Genomic DNA, 21571 nt, shown 5'->3' with positions numbered 1-21571 from the left:
TCATATACAAGTAGGGATGTGGGAGAAATTTGATTCATTTCACATTTAAAGGTGAGCCTAATTAATGTGAAATAATGTGTGAACTAAAACACTGCCATTCTTCAAAATTGGCACTTCTCTGAATTTTGCAATGCAGTTTACCAGATAAGTAATACGTACAAAAATGCATATACTGTGGTGAAGTGTGCATTAGTGAAAATAGCATACAGAAATACATTATATTAGGGGAAATTGTTCTGCAGAGATGCATATTCAGCCTCTGAACTTAATGAATCTGCTGGTGAACTTTTTTGAGAACTTTCTAAAAATAAGTGCAAATCACTGTGATAATGTGGAGAACCTAACCTGGAAAAAAGAGAAACAGAGAGAAACCATAACTGACAGATTCACCCATCCCTACCAGGATTCCCTCAGTGGAAAAAATAAAAATAAATTCTGAATTCAGGAGTTCAACAATATTCTGAAATCCAAAAATTGGATAACTCCTAAAGACTTGTAAACTCCAATTTTAGTTGCAAGGCAATATATGCTCTAACTAAAAGCCCACTATGGCTCCCTTTCCTCCCCTGAACAACCCAATGACAAGGCACAAAGCCTGAGGGCATTTCACTGTTTGTGGGTGGAATTCAATAATATGCAGACAAACTCAGTTTACACAATAAACATTGATTTGGTGCGCTTGTGCAACAAACCCACTTTCCACGAAATCAGACTTTTTGTAATAAAGAAAGGGGAAATGCACTGGAAGTTGTGGAACAACACATGCTTGTTGCAACATTGTCTAACTTTGATGCAAACAAATAAGAATGAATTCTCAATAAATTTCCATTATCATCTAACCTTCTTGCATATTTTGTGTAAATAAATCATGATTAATGCTGTGTAAACAGGTTATCTGAAAGTGACCTGAACGTGTAAGGAAAGTAATCCTTTATTAATTAATGTGTTTGTTTGGCTTGGAAATCCTATACTTGACTACATATAGACTATGAACATTTCAAAAGCCTGTAGATCATATTTAACAAGAAGACTATGGTATTTTTTTAATAATATGTGTGTTTTACTGGATCAAATATTAGTTATTTTCAAATGCTATCTTTGTCTTGCCCAATCTCAGGGTGGAGCATTCTGAAGCCCATAACTGCAACCCAGTGATAGATAAAAACACTTAATAGAACAAAGACACACAAATCTGCTAGAAACAGATTACTGAATCTTTAGCACATTTCATGTGGAAATAAATCCCACTGAGATCAATGTGATTCAGTGCATTTCAGTTGAGGATTGGGCTAGAGTTCACCTTGATTTCAACAGAACTGAAGTGTACTAGACTTTTCCTGGAAAAAACACTTTGATCATTTATTATGATTTTTCTTGGTAGAAAGACCCGGATTCCACAAAAGTGTAAATGTGTGGTATAACATTTATGGTAAATGGCTTTCTGTATCCACCAAGAGAGTTTCATTTCCTGCCAATGACCCACCACCTCCCCTCTCATTTTCTATTTCAGGACTGCCACTCTGGAACATAGGAAACTTCTCTTATACTGAGTCAGGCTGCTGGCAAATTTCCCACAGTGCCCGAGACAGTGACAAGCATTTATTTCATTTGCAGACTGCTTTTCATTCAAAAATCAGAATAGTTTACAAAATTGGATAAACAATAAAATACAACCATCTCAGCACCTCACTAAAATTAGAAAATACTTGCAATCACAATACAAGTAGCAGACACAGGGCAGAGCACCTAGTGTCTGGAGGGTCCTAAAGTCTAGACCAGGCTTCTGCAACCTCGGCCCTCCAGATGTTTTTGGCCTACAACTCCTATGATCCCTAGCTAGCAGGACCAGTGGTCAGGGATGATGGGAACTGTAGTCTCAAAACATCTGGAGGGCCGAGGTTGAAGAAGCCTGGTCCAGATGAATAGATGCATCTTAAGCTGACAAGAGAGCACTAATGATGCTTGACACACCTGCAAAGGCAGGAAGATAAGATGCGACTCTATGCAGCTAGATGCATGCATACAGCTTGTTTGTTTTTGCAGGTCAACCTTTATTGTCCTTTTCTCCTCTTCCCCATTTTTGTGAGAGAAGAATCCCAAAGGTTTTGTGTACATGCAAATACCCAAGCTCATAAGTTACTTTTTGTATGCGAGTAACTATATCCAGTGCTAGCCAAGCAAAATAATTGTCATGCAAGAACATCCCCTGCTGTCTCCTCCCCATTGCAGTCCCTTGTGGCCCCTGCTAAAAGCATCCCATGAGTAAAGCTGCGCTGCACTGCACTGGGAGAGGCAGTTTGCAGTAGTGGGATTCTTCCTCCTTAGTGTGACTCTACTGGATACCCAATGCAAGGCATATACAAGGAGAGGGAGAGTAAGCCTTTGCAGTGCTCCAGTGCATGTTCAAGATTTGCAGCCTACAGCATGTTGGGCATGTTGGTGCACTGACAATCTGTTACAAGAGAATGGGCAGAAATGTTACATCTTGGAAAGCTGCAAGGGCAATTTCTGGAGACGAAAACCATACCATTGGAAGCAAATATGTGCTTAATGAAACATTTGGAGTCTGTTAGTTTTAGTGTGCTTTTTGCTTGTTATGAGTACACGAGGTTCTAACGTTCTCCTAAACCCTTCTTAGCAAAATAAGGGTTATTTTGCTTTCCACTGCACACTAAGTTCCCACCCTCATCTGAGACATGTGTTGATTGGCAAGGATTCTACCTTAATGTGCTGAGAAAGAAATGATTTCCTGCAGGGCTAGATCTCACCTGCAGGCTGCTCGTCGTTTCAGAAAAGAAAGAGGAAGCCGGAAAAGCTATGACAGCCTGGATATGCCTTGGGGGACATTACATTGCCAACCCTGATCTCATGGAGCTAAATACACTTAGGCATAGGTAAAGGTGTCTAGAGGCCTCCCCACTTGTTAACTGAACTGAAATAATGATTATGGTGTTATGTACCCTGAGCTGATGGGATAGATTAGGAGTCTATCAAATAATAAAGACATCACAGAGTTTCTTAGTTCACATTGCCAGTGAAAGTATTTCATATCTATGATTGTACACACACAAATTTCAACAAAGAACTGTAGAAATGTGGAATGGGAAGAGCGAGGAGGTATGAGTCTATTACTGATGAAGAACACAACAGAACTTTCTGAAAGTTTCTCATAAAATGACTGGCTGCCAAAGTACACCCCCCCCCAGTTGCCAGCCCTGCAGCAAAGGGGGGTGTATAGATTGTGGTAACTTGTTGCAAAAGGACTTGTCTGCAGACCACCTTGGTCAACTCCTGCATTACTGCTGCTTCAAAATGGCTGCTGACCACGGTATGAATATTCGCCTCCTTTTCAGTTTCTGAAGATCATGAAAGTGGGTCAATATCATTTGTGGAATGAAAACAACAAACAATTTGTTTTAAGAAAATAATTCGGGAGCGGTAGCTTAAGCCGCTCATTAGGTGATTTGACTGTCGTTAAGCACCGAGAAGGAACGAGAGGAGGGGAAGAACCAAACTTGCTTCAGGGTGACACCAGGTCACAGGAAAACACAGCTGAAGCTCCCCAGCCCTGTTATAATGACACACAAGGGAGCAAACACCAAATTAGCTAGGCAGTGGGCCTTGAGATGTAGCTGAGCGGCCAAAGGGATCCTGGGACAGGCTGAGCAGATTCTGTTTGTGTCCAAAGAAAACTGACACAGGCAACACATCTGCTGATCATTAAAGAACTCTCAATGTGGCTGAAAGGCTCAATAATATATTTTAAATTGTACGAACAAATTGTCACTGGCTCTTGCTTTCTCTTCACGACAGTGAGTAACAATAAACTTCCAGCCAAGGTCAGCACAGCCAGTGTTTCATTCAGGAAAGAAGAACGGGCCTTCAACATATTTCCAGTTAACACACCAATTGTATCGCCCAGTATAAGAATCATTAAAGCCTGGCAATGGAGAAAAGAAGGGTTGTTGTTGTTGTTATGGCACATTTAACTTCCTGACTTTAAAAACAACTAACTAAATGGAACCTAAAGTTTCTGCTCTAGCTGGCTAGGCATTACATAGTGTTATATGGAATTGCCATGTGTGTAAGAGAAAGTCATCAATTCAGTAGGATTTTAGTAACTCCACCCTTACCCTTGGAGAATTGCTGAATCCAGTAAACTGAAAGAAACAGCAGGTGTGCCCCAGAGACCAGCCGGGTCTCATAATTGGAAATTGGTTTCATAAGGTTTGCTCTCTTCTTGTCCAGTAGATGAGAGTGGGGAAATTGATCGGTCAGAATTACAGCAAAAGCAGTTCTTACACGAAACAGCTGAAAACAGCATTGTATTATAGCTAGGCTGGAAAGGTGACTTCTTTTGGTTTGACTGTTGTCCTGTTTTGTGTGCAGGGAACTCGAGAACTAGATCAGGGACAGTGCTTCCAATTGCCCATACAAAGACATTCATGTGTACAATCACTCAAGGAACACATGCATAAAGCACAGCCTACCACCCTCTCCCTGTGCACGTTCCTTGAATCTGATTCTCGAACTTCATTTTAGAAATCTGACCAGCAAATTTTTTAACGGGCCAACAAATGATTATATACATGGCTTGAATCAGATCAGAGACATCACACACTATATTCTGCTGTACTGCCCTTTATATGATTCACCCAGGGATAGATTCTTCTGTTCATTTCAGAAGGTCAGTCAGATGGTTTCAAAATTAGATGGCTGCTGGCCAATGAGACATTTTAAGTTATGAAAATTTGCAGCTCTGAAAATGTATATGTTTTGACTTACCCTTGGACTGTCTTGGTTGTTTGGCAGGATTTGTATTGTAATGACCACTGGCTATAAACAACAATAATAATAAAAACGTAGGCTGTGTACATGCAACATTTTATTCTAAACTCACTGGAGCCCTGAGTACTTCCACATAGTCCACACAAAATCTAGATCTATTGCATATTCTTTCCCCCTGAAAAGCACTTCCTGAGAAACTATTTCTTTTCAAAAACACAAGCTCACTGCAGATTGATTCTGCATGACTCCACTGTTTGCCCCTTTGAAAGCAGATGTAAGCAATGACAGTGCAGGTGGGTGTATGCCAAGATGGCAATTACCACTTCCTTCTTCCTTGACAGAGAACACATGTAGGGAGGAAAAGGTGTGGACAATCTATCCGCTTGAAAGCATGGGGCCAAACAATCCCCCCCCCCTTTCCATTGCTTTCTAGGCATGGGTCTGAGAGGTTTTGCCTTTGGCCTGCCACTTTCATCCAGAAAACCTGCTCTTTAGGACTAAAGTGGAACAAACTGCAATATGCGGAAAACCCAATTGCCATTCTGTTCTGATTTAATGCTAGAAAAATGCAACCTGTGCTGCTGATAGTAGTGTGACTCATGCAACACGTTGGCGATTAATATACACAGAATAATAAATTATACATTCTTTATCAAGCTTCTGAGAAAAATACAAAACATTAAACAAAGCCACAGAGACTTGCGAACTACCCAACCTTGCAGGTAGCACACTCCCAAGATAGTTTTCTGGGCTTCTTCAGTGGTCTAATCTCAAAGTCTTGATACATATATTGTTATTCAATCTTATAGAGAATACTCTTTCTTGGCTTAAGCTTAAGAGACTACCTGCAAGCCCTAGTAAAAGGGCCCCCCTGGGGGCGAACAGCAGCCTCTTGATTACTTGGACTGCCAGGGCAAAACAGGTGCAAAACGCCGGCACCCTGTCGTCTGCAACTTCATTAACATCTATCTACAACTCCACTAGCATCTCTGGGTATTGTGAATCACACCAAACTTACCTTTTGTTGGTATCTTCATGAACTTATCTAAAAGACTGAGTTAAGCATTTGAAAAATCTATTGAAACCAGACATTGTAAGTTCATCTTAGGTTGGGTAGTTCACAAGTCTCTGTGGCTTTGTTTTAATGTTTTGTATTCTAATTTATTATTAATTTATTATTCTGTGTATATTAATCACCATTCTGTTCTGATTTAGCACTAAAAATGGGTTTCCCCAGGGGGGAAAGTGGCAGGAAAAATGGAAGTATGGATAAACCCATGTATCATGAAGCTATACCCACCCTTGTAGACAGCAGGCTCTAGAATAATTCTAGATTGAAAGCAGCATGTTGAGGATGAGCACCAATGATTCTGGATGGAGAAAAACCACATTTTTGTCCTGTAAACAGGTTAGTGTGTATGCCGCCTAAAAATAATGTAGGATCTCTACAACAGAAGATTGGAGAGGAGGTACCTGTGGCTGCATAGGAATGTGATTATTGCACTAGAAACTCATTGCACATAATATCAAGAAAATATATTTTTGAAATTGAGAGTGCAAGATAGCAGAGTGCCTACCAATAACCAGCTGTCTCTTCCACTTCCATCATCTATGGGAATCTGATTCAACGAAAAGAAAAGAAAAAACGGGGTAGTATACATATAGTATTCAATATACACAGTATATTGAAAGGGAGCTAAATAAAGTGTCATTTATAAAAAGGAAAGGAAATACAGGATTATGGACAAAAGGCACTGAACTGGGCTTGCAGTATATCCAGATTTATCTAAAGAACAGCCTTTGTCTTTATTTCTGAGAAATAAAGACAAGCAGCACTAAAAAGAAAATGTCACAGATTCTTCAGATGCAGCTCTAAAGTTTTGCCCAACCCAGCTTTGAAAATATAGCTAATAAAACTGCACGTGCTTAAGGTCTCATATGGGATTTCCATAAAGTAAAATCCTTCCCGAAAGGTGTTTCATATTCTCTGGAAGCCAAAAGGATGCAAGATGAAACCTTAAGAATGAAGCACCTGAAAACAATGACAAATGTTATTTCCATTGCATCAGTGCATTGCGGTATCTAGTGGAGTATTGTCTACACTGACGGGCAGCAGATCTCCAGGGTTCCTGGTAGTGGTCTCCCCCTGCCCTACCTGGAGATGAGCTAGGGGTTTCTGAATGCAAGGCAGATGCTCTGCCCTTCCTCAAGCTGTGTTCGATGAAAAAGCCATCCCCTTTCCCATCACACTCCCCTTCCCTCTTTTGATTATGGGCCTGTGGGCAATGCCTTTCCTCTCTGTTGATCTATGCGTATCTCTTTTCTTTTTAAAACATATAAATAATAAATATTATTAACAGTACTACTAGTTTTGGCATTATCATCTCATTTTCCTTGACAAGTGATATGAAACAGAAACATGCAATCTGAAGAGGTTTTGTTTGGGGTTTTTTTTTGTTATATCTGGCTAGGATTAGATAGTGGTGGTGGGGGAGAGTGTGCACTTCTATTAAAAGACAGCTTGCAATGCAAGAGACTGTGAGAAGTGGAGAAATTGTTTTTACACACAACGTTAGTGATTGTCTTCCACTTTCTCCTAATTTGTTCTCTGGAGCCTAATACATTTGTTCTCTGGAGCCTAAACAGTGCTTAAGGCTCCTGTTATTTGTCAAATGCCTGTCGATTGGCCAATGTGAACTCACTCAGGTCACCAGTCATTATCTCTCCTACTCCAGGGAAGGGCTGGCTGGGACCTGCTGAATGGGGACGGCTCTATTTTGAGCAGTAGGCTTGAGGCCTCCCCAGCGGTGGCTCTGCTCAGAAGTAAACACTCAGACTTGCTGAAAAATAGGTGTGCTTAAAAGCACCCCCCCCCAATATTGGCAGGCATAAACTTCCCAGCAGCAGAAAGATTCACTGAGAGCTGTGATCAGCAGGACATTTAGCTTGTTCCTTTTCCTGGGGCACAGAATTGATTGGTGTGAACATGTCCCAAAAATATGAGTCCATTTGGGGAGGATTCTATAGATAACAGCAACAGAGAAGTATTAATCACATCAGGCTGTGCTGGCTTGCCCTGTGTTTCTGCTACACCTTTTCAGAGATGTGTGTGAAAATACCTCGAGTTTGCCTTAAGGAAGGTTTATAGAGAGAGTTTGCTCTCATTCACTCATCACCACATACTTTGGTATCCATAACAAGGGTGTGGAAACAGATATTGCTATCCAATATCATGACCCCAGGACAAGAAGATCAGTGGCTGATGAACCAATCTGTCAACAAGTTTTAGAGCAGAGGAGCCCGATGAAAATAACCAGCTCCCAATTTCGTTTCTTATATATTCTATTTGAAATAATGGTATATCATAACCAGCACCCATATAAACATTGTTCCATTTGACCACCCCCCCAAAAATGGAGAATTGAGATGGAATGAGACAATCAGGTCCTGGGACAGTGGAATAGTCAGTTTTCGTTTATGTACACATTATCAGATAAAATGAAACAGAGTGAATAGGGGTGTGGATGTCATGTTGCAAATGTGTAGTTAAAAATAAGGGCTCTGGTAATACAAGAGCATGGATGCTGCAATGACCATGAAGAGGTACAGAAGGAAACACCTGTCCACACCAATCATGTAAAATGTTGTACCACTCAAGAAGCACAAATATTTGCATGAAAAAAATCCAGGAAGTGCAATGGTGTGACAGTTCATGGGCTGTAATGGTATGAGCTGCTCATGATATTTGTTTGTTTGTTTGTTTGTGTCCAGTTGCTTACTGGTCAATAGCATTTGGGCGGTAGTTTCCAAAAAACACCATGAGTTAGATCAGGTGTTGAGAACCTGTGTTTATGTTGCTGAACTACAATTCTCATCAGCCCCAGCAAGCAAGGCCAGGGAAGATGGGAGCTGTGGTTCAAGTCCATGGACAAAGCCATGGTGTATACTCCTGAAGGGAGAATGCCATTTAACAGATCTGCCTGTGTCTTCATTTTATAGCTTTTTAAAAAAACAACAATTCCTGCCATGTGGCTCATTCTGCATTCCATCACACCCCGGAAAGAGCAAACACAATAATAGCTAACCATGTTCCTCAAGCATTTCATCTTGACATGTTCTGACTTGTATATTGAGCAATTATGAGGTGATGTTTCAGTATGGCCTCTGTGATTGGGACATATCTCATTTTGAAATGATTTGCAGTCTGTACTTTCTGGAGATATCTTCCTTCCTCATTTCCCCATTTATGAGTAGACAAAATCAGTTTTGCTCTAAATACACTAAATGTCTCATAATGCAAGATGCTCCCTGTTAACAAGGCTGTATGTAGATCAGGGACTGGAGAATCTATGGCACTCCAGCTGATGTTGGGCCCCAACTTCCTTAGCCCCAGAAAGCATGACCAATGGTCAGAGATGGGCCCTGTAATCTGACAGGGTACCTAGTTCCTGATCTCTGATCTTGTTGGTGAGACCAAACGTTCACTTTGTATTGTACCTAACACCAGCAGTATATTCCCTTGTTTTTATTTAGGCATTTGTCTTTTTTGAGCTTTTGCATCTAGGGTTTTAAAAAATGCGGCTTTGATGTAAATTGCATCAGCTGATAGTCAGGATTACAGCAGACTTCAGGAGCACTGACATGTTACATTCAATAAGTGTACAATCTGTGCACCTGTATATACAAATAGTTGATCTGTACAAATCAACAAGCATATGCTCTTTCACACAACCGTGTACATGTATAGAGAGAGCTTGCACCTGTGTTCAGTGTAACTTGCACTAGGGAGAGATTTGAATCTTTTCCTCCTGCAGAAAATCACATTTCCAAAACTGATACTTTGCTTGGGGTGGTGTTGGTCAAATCCACCACTGGAGTAAATACAAAAATACGCTTAATGACATGTCTAGTTTGGCCCTTGATTATGAATGAGAAGAGAAAGCTGGAACAAAAAAGAGAGACAAAAAACAGTATTTCTGAGACTTCCCTTTAGCTGCTAGGACTACCACCTTTTCTTGACAGCAGCTTTGAACTTTTAGAAGCTGCCTGAGCAGCAAAAAGTTCAGCAGCTTCTGCTTTCCAACACCTCAAGACAGGAGAAAGCTGTAGTTCTTTCTGCTTGTGCCTTTGCTAAAGTTGCAGTAAGACGGGTGGGGGAAATGATCACCCTGTAAGCCATGCAAGCGTGGGTGGGCCTCCAGATGTTGTTGGGCTACATCCCAAGATGACGCAGCCAATGGCCAAGGATGATGTGAGTTGCGATTCAGTAACAACAGGAGTGCCACCCAAGGATACTTATGACAAACTGTGGTGACAACATTGTGTAAAATGAGCACTCCCTGCCCCCCATACAGATAATATCTGAAGTGCTCTAGCTGGTCAACCAAATCAATGCTTGTTCCAGATTTGAGGGTCTTTGGGTGAGATTCTCTCAGTGGACCCATCTCACTAAGTACCCGCCTCTTCTGTGTACAGTTGTTACTGCCCATTCAGTGGTTTCTTCCTTTGGGCCTAGTTATACCATCTCCTAAAGAAGGTGTGCTGGCAAGATGTGTTGTGGTTACTGCTCCTTGTTTTGTTCCTCCCAATGCTCATTCACTTGGTGAGGGCAGGTGAACAGGCAGCGGCAGAAGCAAAGAGAAGGAGGAGGCCAGGAGGCTCTAGGGATTGGCTGTACCCCTCCCCCCAATTGGGGCATGGGCCTAGGAAGGTGCCTGACTTTGCCAACCTCTGGTGCTGGTCCTTAACCAAATCCATGATGACCAGTTAAGAGGATCTGGTGGATGCTTTCACCATTTGTCAGTACAGGGAAATATTAGAGAACCTATCAAAAAGAGTGGGGCAGATAAATGCACCTTTCAATGACCACCTGCTGAATCCCCAATACTATTATGGGAGATTGCACAGAGCAGCTTTCTTAGGTCCCATGACCTGTTTATCACAATAATCTTTCTCTTCTGGTATTATCTTGTACAGTCATACCTTGGGTTGAAGTTGCTTCAGGTTGAGTGCTTTCGGGTTGCGCTCCGCGGCGACCTGGAAGTAACAGAAGGTGTTAATTCCGGGTTTTGCTGCTTGCGCATGCGCAGACAGTCAAAATGACGTAATGCGCATGCACAGAAGTGGCAAATCGCGACCTGAGCACACGCAGACACGGGTTGCATTCGCTTCTGGATGCGAACGGGGCTCCGGAATGGATCCTGTTTGTATCCAGAGGTACCACTGTATATGGTGATGTTTTAATAGACTTTGATTTTAGGTGGCTTTAAAATAATAGGCAAAAAAATGTGCCTTAAAATCACCTGGACTACAATCCAGCACACACAAGCAGTTTAAATTCTATCACAAATCAATTGGATTTTAGAGGCCTAATTGTGTGCAGGATGGCAGCCAAACCATTTAAAAAACAGATCCGTCAGAGCTGAGCAACTGCAGAGATTTGTGTCTCTTGAAAAACAGTTAATCCCCCCGCAGTGTGTGTTTCTAGTAAAAGTTTAATAATTCAACTTATTTAGGAAGATAACTCATCTGGAATGCCAACGATGATCTGAAACACTGTTTAAGAAATGTTTAAACTATGTGTGCAAAACCTACAGGAATATGTCTTTAATAATCTTCTGGGATTTTTTTCTCTTTTTTTAAAATGCAGTTAGAATCTCATTAAATCTAAATAGAAAGCTTACTCGGGAAACAATTTAAAAATAGATATTGAAACCCAAGAATTCACACTCTTCTGTATTTGTTCTCATTACAATGCACACCTAAGAATTTGGTAATTTTTTCCAGGTGCTTGAAAATAAAAACTGGTTTGCATTTGTAGTTAGTTTCAGATTTTAAAGTAAACAGGGTACTTGAACTGAAGGACATGGTTTGTCCATAATATACATCCCATCTGGGAATGTTTAATTTTAAACACATCATTAAAAAGCAGCCAGTTTAATGTTTTTAAAGAAATTCCCTACCATGGTAAAACATTTGGAGGAAATTTCCTTTTAGTTAGGAACACTAAGAATTTTTTCTTTCTTTTTAGAGCTCTAGTTCAGACAGGCACAATGGGGTGAAAACACAGATGTAGTAAGTGGGAATTACTTTTCACAAGGAGGAGGGGAGGAAAAGAAATGAAGGTGAAAGGCCCAAAAACCTGAGGAGGAAAATGCATGTTTGGGTATGCTGAGGAAAAGTTAATGCAATGTGATGCTTGAACTCACTGTAGGAGAAACACCCTTCACCTGTGAGGATTTTCCTATCCAGATATCACGGCGCTGTTGCACTGTGGCTTGGTCTGCAAACACTTGCAGGTGATCATATTTATCTCACTGCTGTAAAAAATCAGGGCTAGCCAAAAGTAGTCCCCATTTTGCTGGGTGTAAAATCAGCACCATTTGGGTCAGTTTGGGGGGGTGTTGTGAAATTCGGAGGTGGAGAAATTTAAATCAAAGGCTGTCATATGAGAACGCTCAGCTCAGCATTAGTACAAAGCTTTGGCACATAGGTGCAGAGAGCTTGCAGAAATATCAGTGCAAAAAAAAATATGTTCCTTTTCTCTCTCTGCACCTATGTGCCAAAGCTTTGTACTAATGCTGAGCTGAGAGTTCTCATATGATAGCCTTACACAAGCACACCAGGGTGAAATGGCAAAGCTGCCACTGATTTGCCATTTTGGGATGCAGATGTGTGTTGACAGATACTGTGAAGGCTTTAATCTGTCAAGGTCTTAGTGCAATATTTTCTGTTTGGAATATTTCAGATTGGTCACCAGCGAAGCAGCAATATATGGTGGAGCATTCACAAGGTCAATTGTCAGGCAAGCTTGGCAATGCACTGCAACGTCACCTCACTGCTGTCCTATAAATATAACCATGTGAGTGTGCGTTGAGTGGGCTTGGATCAAATGATTTTTAATTGAGTTTCAGGCATTTAGATCTTGGCTCTAGCCAAGGACCTCCCCAAGCCTATTGACTAGCTTGTAGTGCAAAGTGTAGTGCAAAGTGGTTGGCGTCTTAGCTATATGACAGAAGTGGGAATCATAAGAATGAATTTATAAAACTATACTGATTGTAGGAACTAGGAAGCTCTAGGGTACAGAAGTAGTACCCAGAAGCATACAAAGGGGTTTGTGAAACTGTCCCTGCTGAGTATATAGGTCAGGCCCACCACCCTCTGCAAAAATAACCTACCAAACTATGGGGTGTATGACATATATGTTGGTGATGTGCCACCGTTGTCGTGGAAAGATCAAACACAGGGGAAGCCTCCCATCCTTCTCACACCACGGCACAAAGGTGTGTGATCTTTTTCGCCCTTCCTCCTCACCTCGCTCTCACTCTGGACACTTCGAGTACTTAGGTTGCATAAAATGTAGTAATTTATAATGTGGCTATTGTGGTAAAGTGATTTTTTTGTGGGGGGGCATTGATACAGCTCCTTGCCAAGGATGCAAGGGACACCAGGTACGCCTCTGGTAGTACCATGGGGGGGTAGTTTAGAGAGGAGTAAAAAATCCACTTTGATGTCTAAGTTGATTAGCTTGAAAAATGATAAAAGTAGGGACTTGTGTTTGATTTTGTACCTATTCTGTAAGAAAGCATGAAGACTGACAGTCAGGCACCTGTAAGCCATATGCTTTAAATAAATCTTGTAGCTAGTCTTAGAGCTACTTTTCCTCATATTTCTCTCAGGGGGAAAAAATCACACAAGATCCAGAGTTGGATTCCACAGATGTGGCAGAAATTAACAAAGGGTGCAATCCTAAGCATATGTACTAGGGGTGTTTACCAACCACAGTATTTGACTTGCATCTGTAGCTTTAGGAAACCGTCTGATCTGTCATAAAATAAAATACACATCCCCCTGCTACTTCAACATCCTCTCCTTTCTTGAGCTTTGAGCATTTCCCTCAGGAAGTTTGGCTTCATTTCTTGGGATGGGGGTGCGGGGTGGCTGTGGCAAATTTTTTTGGGAATGGCCGTTCCCACAGAGCCACCCAGAAGCTGAAGGAGAAGCTCAAGCCCCCTTGAGACACTTTGTTAGCAGTGCAACCCGGCTTGGAAATGTGATCACCCTGACTGATCACATGACAGTGCACACACACCATTTGAATGGCATTGCCCATCAACTGGGGGGGAAGCCCCCCTCAAATATTTTATTGGGGGGGAAAGACCCCTTGGCCCCTAGGAGTTGGCTCCTATACGCCTGAGGCAGTTGTGGCAGTTGGTACAGCTATGACAGTCTTAACTGTTAGAGCAGCAGGTATGCTCTGTTGTGCTGCTGTCTGCCTCAGAGTTAGTCAGTCTGTAACAGCCTGCAACCGTATTTATCTTTGATACAAATCTATGTAATATGTATTAGTAATATAAGTAACACCCAGCTGTGGTATATTTAATCTGCAAGTGCAAGTACACAAAGTAAAAGTTATTTGTTATTTAAACTTTAAAAGAGAGTGTCTTGAATAGTTTTTATCGGACGGAACCAATTATAGGGCCTGTCTTCTACATAACTCTGTAAAGGGGAGCTAATTCCCATAAAAAGGTAGCTCCACTGAAACAAATGAATGACATTTCTTAGCTAAACATTTATAGAGCTGAGCTACTGATTGATTGTGGAAATTATCAATCTAGCTGAGCGCTTAGTCACCCTGTCACTTTAAAGTGTCTATCTGAGTGAAAAGCAATGCTCATCAATGTGAGAGAACCTATTGCATATAAGCTGAAGATTTTTATAGCCCTTGTATTACTCATGGCTCACCAATATTAAGGCAAAATTGGGTTCTGTTGCTCACTGGGTACATTTCCTGTGGAAATGGCAGTATGGCTGCTTGTAACTTTTATTGGTTTTAAAAGTTTTTATACATGAGGCAAATAGCACCACATTTTCTAGAGGCTGGCATCCTGGAAAGGCTTAGGAGTTTTCCACCTGCATGACTGGAAAGCAGATGATTAAGTTTAAGTGCAATGTAGCCCTCGCTGTCACCTTTCTGAACCTTTGACCCAATACAGTTAACAGAGCATTAAAAATGTAACAGCGTTCATCTTGTGGCCTCCCACAGAGATCTCATCTGAGGGAACATTTCTGCTCCAAGCTGGTATATGTCCTTGAGCGGAGAATGTGTCCGGAAGGGCAGGAATTCTACCGGCCATTTCTGATCCATCTTCTTCTCTGTTTCTCCTAACTACTCTTACCCCTCCCTAGACCACAGTTCCCAACCCCCACACCATACATCACCATTTCTCCTGTTCCCCCAATACCTGTCCATTCACCCGCTGTCACCCATCGCCCTCCTTTGTATCCATGACTATGCCCTTTTGTCTCTCATCTCTTAATTTAAACAATGGTCTCACTCCATATATATCCTGTAAATCACAAAGTTCTGCAGGAAAGGCCCTCCTATATATCATCTTCTCAAGAGGCCCATTCTGTGCAGTGTAAGAACTGGGTCTTCAGCATGGTGGAACCTACCCTTTGGAACTTATTCCCTCAGACCAGAACCATCTCTACTGTCATTCCGGCACCTATTGAATGCCTTCCTTTTCCCACAACTGAAAATCTTGATCCCAGTTCTGGTCTCTGTTGGATTTGTGACTGTTCTTACATATGAGTGTCCGTAATTGTTTTAAAACTGTTTTCATTGATGTAAATATATGAAATTGTAATTTCTTTTATTACTGATGTTTTCATTGTGCAATCACTTTTAGATATTTTCTGGGAAGCAATGAATAAATGGCAGTTCATGGGAAGCAATTAATAAATGGCAATAAATAAAGAACAGCTCCTCTGTGCCATGCCTCTTCTGTCCTTCCTTTCTACCATCTAAGGGTTGCCAGGTCTCTAGGTTTGATTTAAAGTTTCAGGGTTTTAGATTTAAGGGCTATTATCTGTGGGTCAGAATAACACCGGCTTACCATTTCCTGTAAGGTTTTGCAATTTGCTTCTCCCACAATCCATCAGGCTTCAGCCTGCAGCACCAGGAACAGTCCAACCTTCCACCTTACCACCAGGAGCAATCCTATGCCCACAACAGAAACAAGGCTCAATTCCTATCCCACCAGGCACCAAGCTAGTTTTGGCAGGCACTGTGGTGTTTGCCCTCCTAGGTGACATCATGCTGGGTCATAAGGAAAGGGTTAAATGAGTGTGAAGTGATTGGCCAGTGGGAACCCAAGGGGAGGAGTTAGAGTTACAGTTAGAGTTGTTAAGGAGTCAGTCGGGTGTTAGAGAAGAGAGAGGGAGGATAAGTCTGTGGGTTGGGATAGTTTGATGTGAGAGAGTGAGAGAATCTGTTAAGAGGAGTCAGATAGACAGTTGGGATAATCAGTTAGAAGTTATTAGAAAGGTATAGGCTGGTAAAGAAACTAAGATTAAGAAACTGACAAGAAAAATTATCTGAAACCATAAACTTGTTAATGCTTGTACAATAAACTTGTTTATTTGGTTTAATGTTAACAACTGTCTGGACTCCGTGTGTACCTGAGAGAAACGGGTTGGTGGCAGCGGGGAAGCAATCACAGTGGTGGCACAGGGACCAATAGACCATCAAACGTCCGGGGACCCTGTGGGCACCATTCCTTAGCTACCAAGCCCATCTTCTGCATACCTAGCCTTAAGAGATTTTGCAACCCTACTCTCCCTTTCCCTTCTCCCTCATCTCCTTTGATTCATTTTAGAATTTCAATGTGCTTCAGTTAAAAAACAAACAAAAAACACCCCTTCAATAAAATATATATACGGTATATATGCAGAAATGCACAGTCATTACCAAAGAATTCATCCTTTGATCTCTATCAGCCATAGATACTCAGCAGATTGCGTGTAAGAAGTGAACGAATGGGAAGTGGCTTCTCTCACTGGTGAATATGAGCAGCCGTCTTCTTTTTCATTGGCTTCTGATTTGGAGAGCGTATTCATAAGCCGTAATGTGAGAGTCTTCGGGGGATGGTTCATTCATTTCAATCTCTCTTCACCATTTTACACGAGGTGGATGTCGCTGCACTGAAAAAGCTATCTGGTGTCAGAACGCCTTCTCAATTATTCAGAGGCTATTTAGAGGCTAAACAAAATTTCCCTGACTGCTAAATTATTAACTGTACTGTATTTTTATGGCTAAAAGGACAGTGTGGTTAGGGTTGCATTATAAAAAGCAATGGATAGTCCTGAGTAACTGTCTTCTATTTAAATCTATCTATCTTAGGCATCCCTTAATCAGGAGGGATGAATTGGTCAACATTGGCTTATCTTGGGTTCTCATTTCCCCAGTCTTAGGTTCAGTTCACACCATTTCCACCTCAGTTTGCAAATCTTTGATAAAAGCCTTCATAAAAAGATTATATGCATTTTTGTGTGCATTTCACCTAATTTACACATTGTTGCATATGATTTGTACATGTTGTTGCAAGTAATTTCCCTAAGATAATCAATTTCTATATATTATTTTATTAGCTAATGTAATAATATTTGTGTGCACTTCCTCCAATATAGGTTTCTTAAACTGTTTTTTTTTTGGGGGGGGGGAGTTAGAAGCCTGTGCTTCAAGTTTTGAAGGATACATATCGCTGGATTACATATCGCTTTGGGAAGTGCAGTGATCTGTGGGCCTGACAAGATGTCTCGGGAAGTGTGCTGTCTCCCCGGGGCTAAGATCCAAGATGTAACTGAACGACTGCAAGGAATCATAAAACCCACTGACAAATACCCCTTCCTCTTGGTTCATGTGGGAACCAATGACACTGCAAGCAATAGCCTCCAGAAGATCAAAAGAGATTACGAGGCTCTGGGCAGGAAATTGAAGCAATTAAATGCACAAATTGTCATCTCATCTGTCCTCCCAGTTGAACGACGTGGCCCAGGGAGAGAGGGAAAAATAGTGGAAGTGAACAACTGGCTTCGCAAATGGTGTAAACAGGAGCGGTTTGGATTCTTAGATCACGGAATGCAGTTTCTTGAAGATGGACTTCTGGCAAGCGATGGGCTGCACCTCACAACGGTTGGGAGGAATGTTTTTGCAAAAAATCTCAGAAACCTCATCAGGAGGGCTTTAAACTGACTAATGTGGGGGAGGGAGACAGTGCTCCTGAAGGTAGGAGTCTATCAATTGATGAAGATGATCATCCAAATGTCATAGACCAAATGGAGCAAACAGCACGCAGACCTAGTGGTGGGAGGAAAAAATCCTTAAATAAGAGACACGGGGGAATGATTAATGGACTTCAATGTCTGTACACTAATGCACAAAGTATGGGAAATAAACAAGATGAGCTTGAGCTCTTGGTACAGCAAACTAAATATGACATAATAGGAATCACTGAAACCTGGTGGGATAAGTCCCACGATTGGAATGTAATAATGGAGGGATACAATCTATTTCAGAGAAACAGACCAGACAAGAAAGGAGGAGGAGTGGCGTTATATGTCAGGGATGTGTATACCTGTGAAGAGATCCAAGATTTAGAACCTCAAAGCCAAAGTGAAAGCATTTGGGTCAAAATTAAGGGAGAGAAGAATAACAGTGACCTCATTGTGGGAGTTTATTATAGATCCCCAAGCCAAACAGAGGACATAGATGATGCCTTCCTGGAACAGATGGCCAAGCATGCAAAAGGAAGGGAGATAGTAGTAATGGGGGACTTCAATTACCCGGATATTTGTTGGATGTCAAACTCAGCCAAGAGCATAAGGTCAAACAGATTCCTCACTGGCCTTGCAGACAACTTCATTGTCCAGAAAGTGGGAGAAGCAACAAGAGGAACAGCCATTTTAGATCTGGTCCTAACCAATGTTGATGACCTGGTTAGTGGGGTAGAAGTGGAAGGATCATTAGGCGCGAGTGATCATGCTCTTCTGAAGTTTACTATACAGCGGAAAGGAGCAGCCAAGCATACTAGGACTCAATTTCTCGACTTTAAGAAAGCCGACTTCATAAAACTTAGGGAAGTGCTTGGTGAGATCCCATGGACAGTAATACTAAAAGGAAAGGGAGTTCATGATGGCTGGGAGTTTGTTAAGAGGGAGATAGTAAAAGCACAACTTCAGGCAATACCAATGAGACGGAAACATGGAAGGTGCCTAAAGAAGCCAGGGTGGCTATCTAAAGAACTTTTAACTGAGTTAAGATTAAAAAAGGATGTGTACAAAAAATTGAAAAGGGGGGAAACCACCAAAGAGGAATTCAAACAAATAGCCAGCACGTGTAGACACAAAGTCAGAAAAGCTAAAGCACAGAATGAACTCAGGCTTGCTAGAGAGGTTAAAAGCAACAAAAAAGGCTTTTATGGGTATGTTCGTAGCAAAAGGAAGAACAAAGAAACAGTGGGGTCACTCAGAGGAGAAGATGGTGAAATGCAAACAGGGGACACAGAAAGGGCTGAACTCCTCAATGCCTTCTTTGCCTCAGTCTTCTCCGATAAAGAAAACAATGCCCGACCTGAAGAATTTGGAGCAAATGATTCAGCAGAGGAAACACAGCCCAGAATAACTAAGGAGATAGTACAAGAATACTTGGCTAGTCTAGATGTATTCAAGTCTCCAGGGCCAGATGAACTGCATCCAAGAGTATTAAAAGAACTGGCAGATGTGATTTCAGAACCACTGGCAGTCATCTTTGAGAATTCCTGGAGAACAGGCGAAGTCCCGGCAGACTGGAGGAGGGCAAATGTTGTCCCTATTTTCAAAAAGGGGAAAAGAGAGGACCCAAATAATTACCGCCCAGTCAGTCTGACATCAATACCAGGGAAGATTCTGGAGCAGATCATTAAGCAAACAGTCTGTGAGCACCTAGAAAGGAATGCTGTGATCACCAATAGTCAGCATGGATTTCTGAAAAATAAGTCATGTCAGACTAACCTGATCTCGTTTTTTGACAGAATTACAAGCCTGGTAGATGAAGGGAACGCAGTGGATGTAGCCTACCTTGATTTCAGCAAGGCATTTGACAAGGTGCCCCATGATATTCTTGTAAAGAAGCTGGTAAAATGCGGTCTTGACTATGCTACCACTCAGTGGATTTGTAACTGGCTGACTGACCGAACCCAAAGGGTGCTCATCAATGGTTCCTCTTCATCCTGGAGAAGAGTGACTAGTGGGGTGCCACAGGGTTCTGTCTTGGGCCCGGTCTTATTCAACATCTTTATCAACGACTTGGATGATGGACTCAAGGGCATCCTGATCAAATTTGCAGATGACACCAAACTGGGAGGGGTGGCTAACACCCCAGAGGACAGGATCACACTTCAAAACGACCTTGACAGATTAGAGAACTGGGCCAAAACAAACAAGATGAATTTTAACAGGGAGAAATGTAAAGTATTGCACTTGGGCAAAAAAAATGAGAGGCACAAATACAAGATGGGTGACACCTGGCTTGAGAGCAGTACATGTGAAAAGGATCTAGGAGTCTTGGTTGACCACAAACTTGACATGAGCCAACAGTGTGACGCGGCAGCTAAAAAAGCCAATGCAATTCTGGGCTGCATCAATAGGAGTATAGCATCTAGATCAAGGGAAGTAATAGTGCCACTGTATTCTGCTCTGGTCAGACCTCACCTGGAGTACTGTGTCCAGTTCTGGGCACCACAGTTCAAGAAGGACATTGACAAACTGGAACGTGTCCAGAGGAGGGCAACCAAAATGGTCAAAGGCCTGGAAACGATGCCTTATGAGGAACGGCTAAGGGAGCTGGGCATGTTTAGCCTGGAGAAGAGGAGGTTAAGGGGTGATATGATAGCCATGTTCAAATATATAAAAGGATGTCACATAGAGGAGGGAGAAAGGTTGTTTTCTGCTGCTCCAGAGAAGCGGACACGGAGCAATGGTTCCAAACTACAAGAAAGAAGATTCCACCTAAACATTAGGAAGAACTTCCTGACAGTAAGAGCTGTTCGACAGTGGAACTTGCTGCCAAGGAGTGTGGTGGAGTCTCCTTCTTTGGAGGTCTTTAAGCAGAGGCTTGACAACCATATGTCAGGAGTGCTCTGATGGTGTTTCCTGCTTGGCAGGGGGTTGGACTCGATGGCCCTTGTGGTCTCTTCCAACTCTATGATTCTATGATTCTATGATTCTATGATTCTATGAAATTAGTGAGATCTGCATAAAAATGTGAAACAAATAGGTTTCTCACCCATCCCTACCTGAGCAGAGGAGAGAGAGAATGAGAGAGAATATGATCCAATGCAAAGGACAGAATTATGATGTATAAGGAAATATGTTTTGATAAGTGAAGCTTTTTCACCTCTGAATGGCAGGCTGAATGGCAGGCTGAAAAAAACCAACCTTGCATCTGGTCATCAGTGACAGAAAAATGACAAACCGTATTTTTCGCTCCATAAGATGCACTTTTTTCTTTCTAAAAAGTAAGGGGAAATGTCTGTGCATCTTATGAAGCGAATGCTGCGCGGAGGAGGGACGGACGGGAGCCATGCCTCCCGTCCATCCCTCCTCTGAGGCTCGCTTTAAAGCGGGAAAGGAGCCGCCTACACGGGTGTAAAGCAAGCACAGCGGGAGCTGTGTAACCCCTCCGCCCCCGTGCTCGGCCGCCCCATTGGGATGGATGTGCACGCCCGCACCACCCCCTTGGGACAACACTTGCGTGGGCAACGGCCCACATCCCCACTGGTGACGTGCCACCATGCAAGACCCTCCCTCCGCCACTGGTCTTGCTGGGACAGTAATTTAATGCCACTGTTGACTGCTGTTCACTTTACATGGTTGAAATATTATTCTGATATACCGGTAGTTTATTAAATAGTTTAGTACAACATTTGATTCAGAATATTTTTTTCTTGTTTTCCTCCTCTAA

General features: G+C 42.0%; 1 protein-coding gene across 6 annotated transcripts; it reads right to left on the bottom strand.

Moving 5' to 3' along the window:
* Nucleotides 1-1122: 1122 nt before the first annotated feature.
* LOC310760245 (uncharacterized protein) lies at nucleotides 1123-16185 on the bottom strand. 6 transcript variants are annotated; one of them, XR_014546843.1, is made up of 6 exons: nucleotides 15687-16185; nucleotides 10771-10824; nucleotides 9549-9730; nucleotides 6366-6820; nucleotides 4786-4836; nucleotides 3742-3940 (listed from the first exon to the last, which is right to left on the bottom strand). XR_014546843.1 is itself a non-coding variant. In XM_083608452.1 (5 exons), exons 1-5 carry the CDS (start codon nucleotides 15687-15689, stop codon nucleotides 3608-3610), a joined length of 483 nt encoding a protein of 160 aa, XP_083464578.1. In that variant the 5' UTR covers nucleotides 15690-16185; the 3' UTR covers nucleotides 1123-3607. The 6 variants fall into 6 exon arrangements, 3 of the variants coding, with proteins under 3 accessions (XP_083464578.1, XP_083464577.1, XP_083464579.1); XR_014546844.1 differs by having other exon boundaries at nucleotides 6366-6407; XM_083608452.1 differs by lacking the exon at nucleotides 9549-9730 and having other exon boundaries at nucleotides 1123-3940; nucleotides 6366-6407.
* Nucleotides 16186-21571: the final 5386 nt, after the last annotated feature.

This window comes from Podarcis filfolensis, assembly GCF_964270895.1.
Source record: "Podarcis filfolensis genome assembly, chromosome: 3".
Taxonomy (NCBI): domain Eukaryota; kingdom Metazoa; phylum Chordata; class Lepidosauria; order Squamata; family Lacertidae; genus Podarcis; species Podarcis filfolensis.
The sequence above is the reverse complement of the archived record's forward strand: the minus strand, read 5'-3'. Positions and strand labels throughout refer to the sequence as shown.

Bases quoted from the DNA above. Each gene is read 5' to 3' on its own strand.
- LOC310760245 (XM_083608451.1), bottom strand. From the start codon at position 15,182: ATGATATATAGGAGGGCCTTTCCTGCAGAACTTTGTGATTTACAGGAT. The intron at 10,825-15,125 runs GTGAGACCATTG...TGTTACTTCCAG, and splicing joins ATTTACAGGATATATATGGA to GTCGCCGCGGAGCGCAACCC. The intron at 6,408-10,770 runs GTATGACTGTAC...TCGTTGAATCAG, and splicing joins TGAAGCAACTTCAACCCAAG to ATTCCCATAGATGATGGAAG.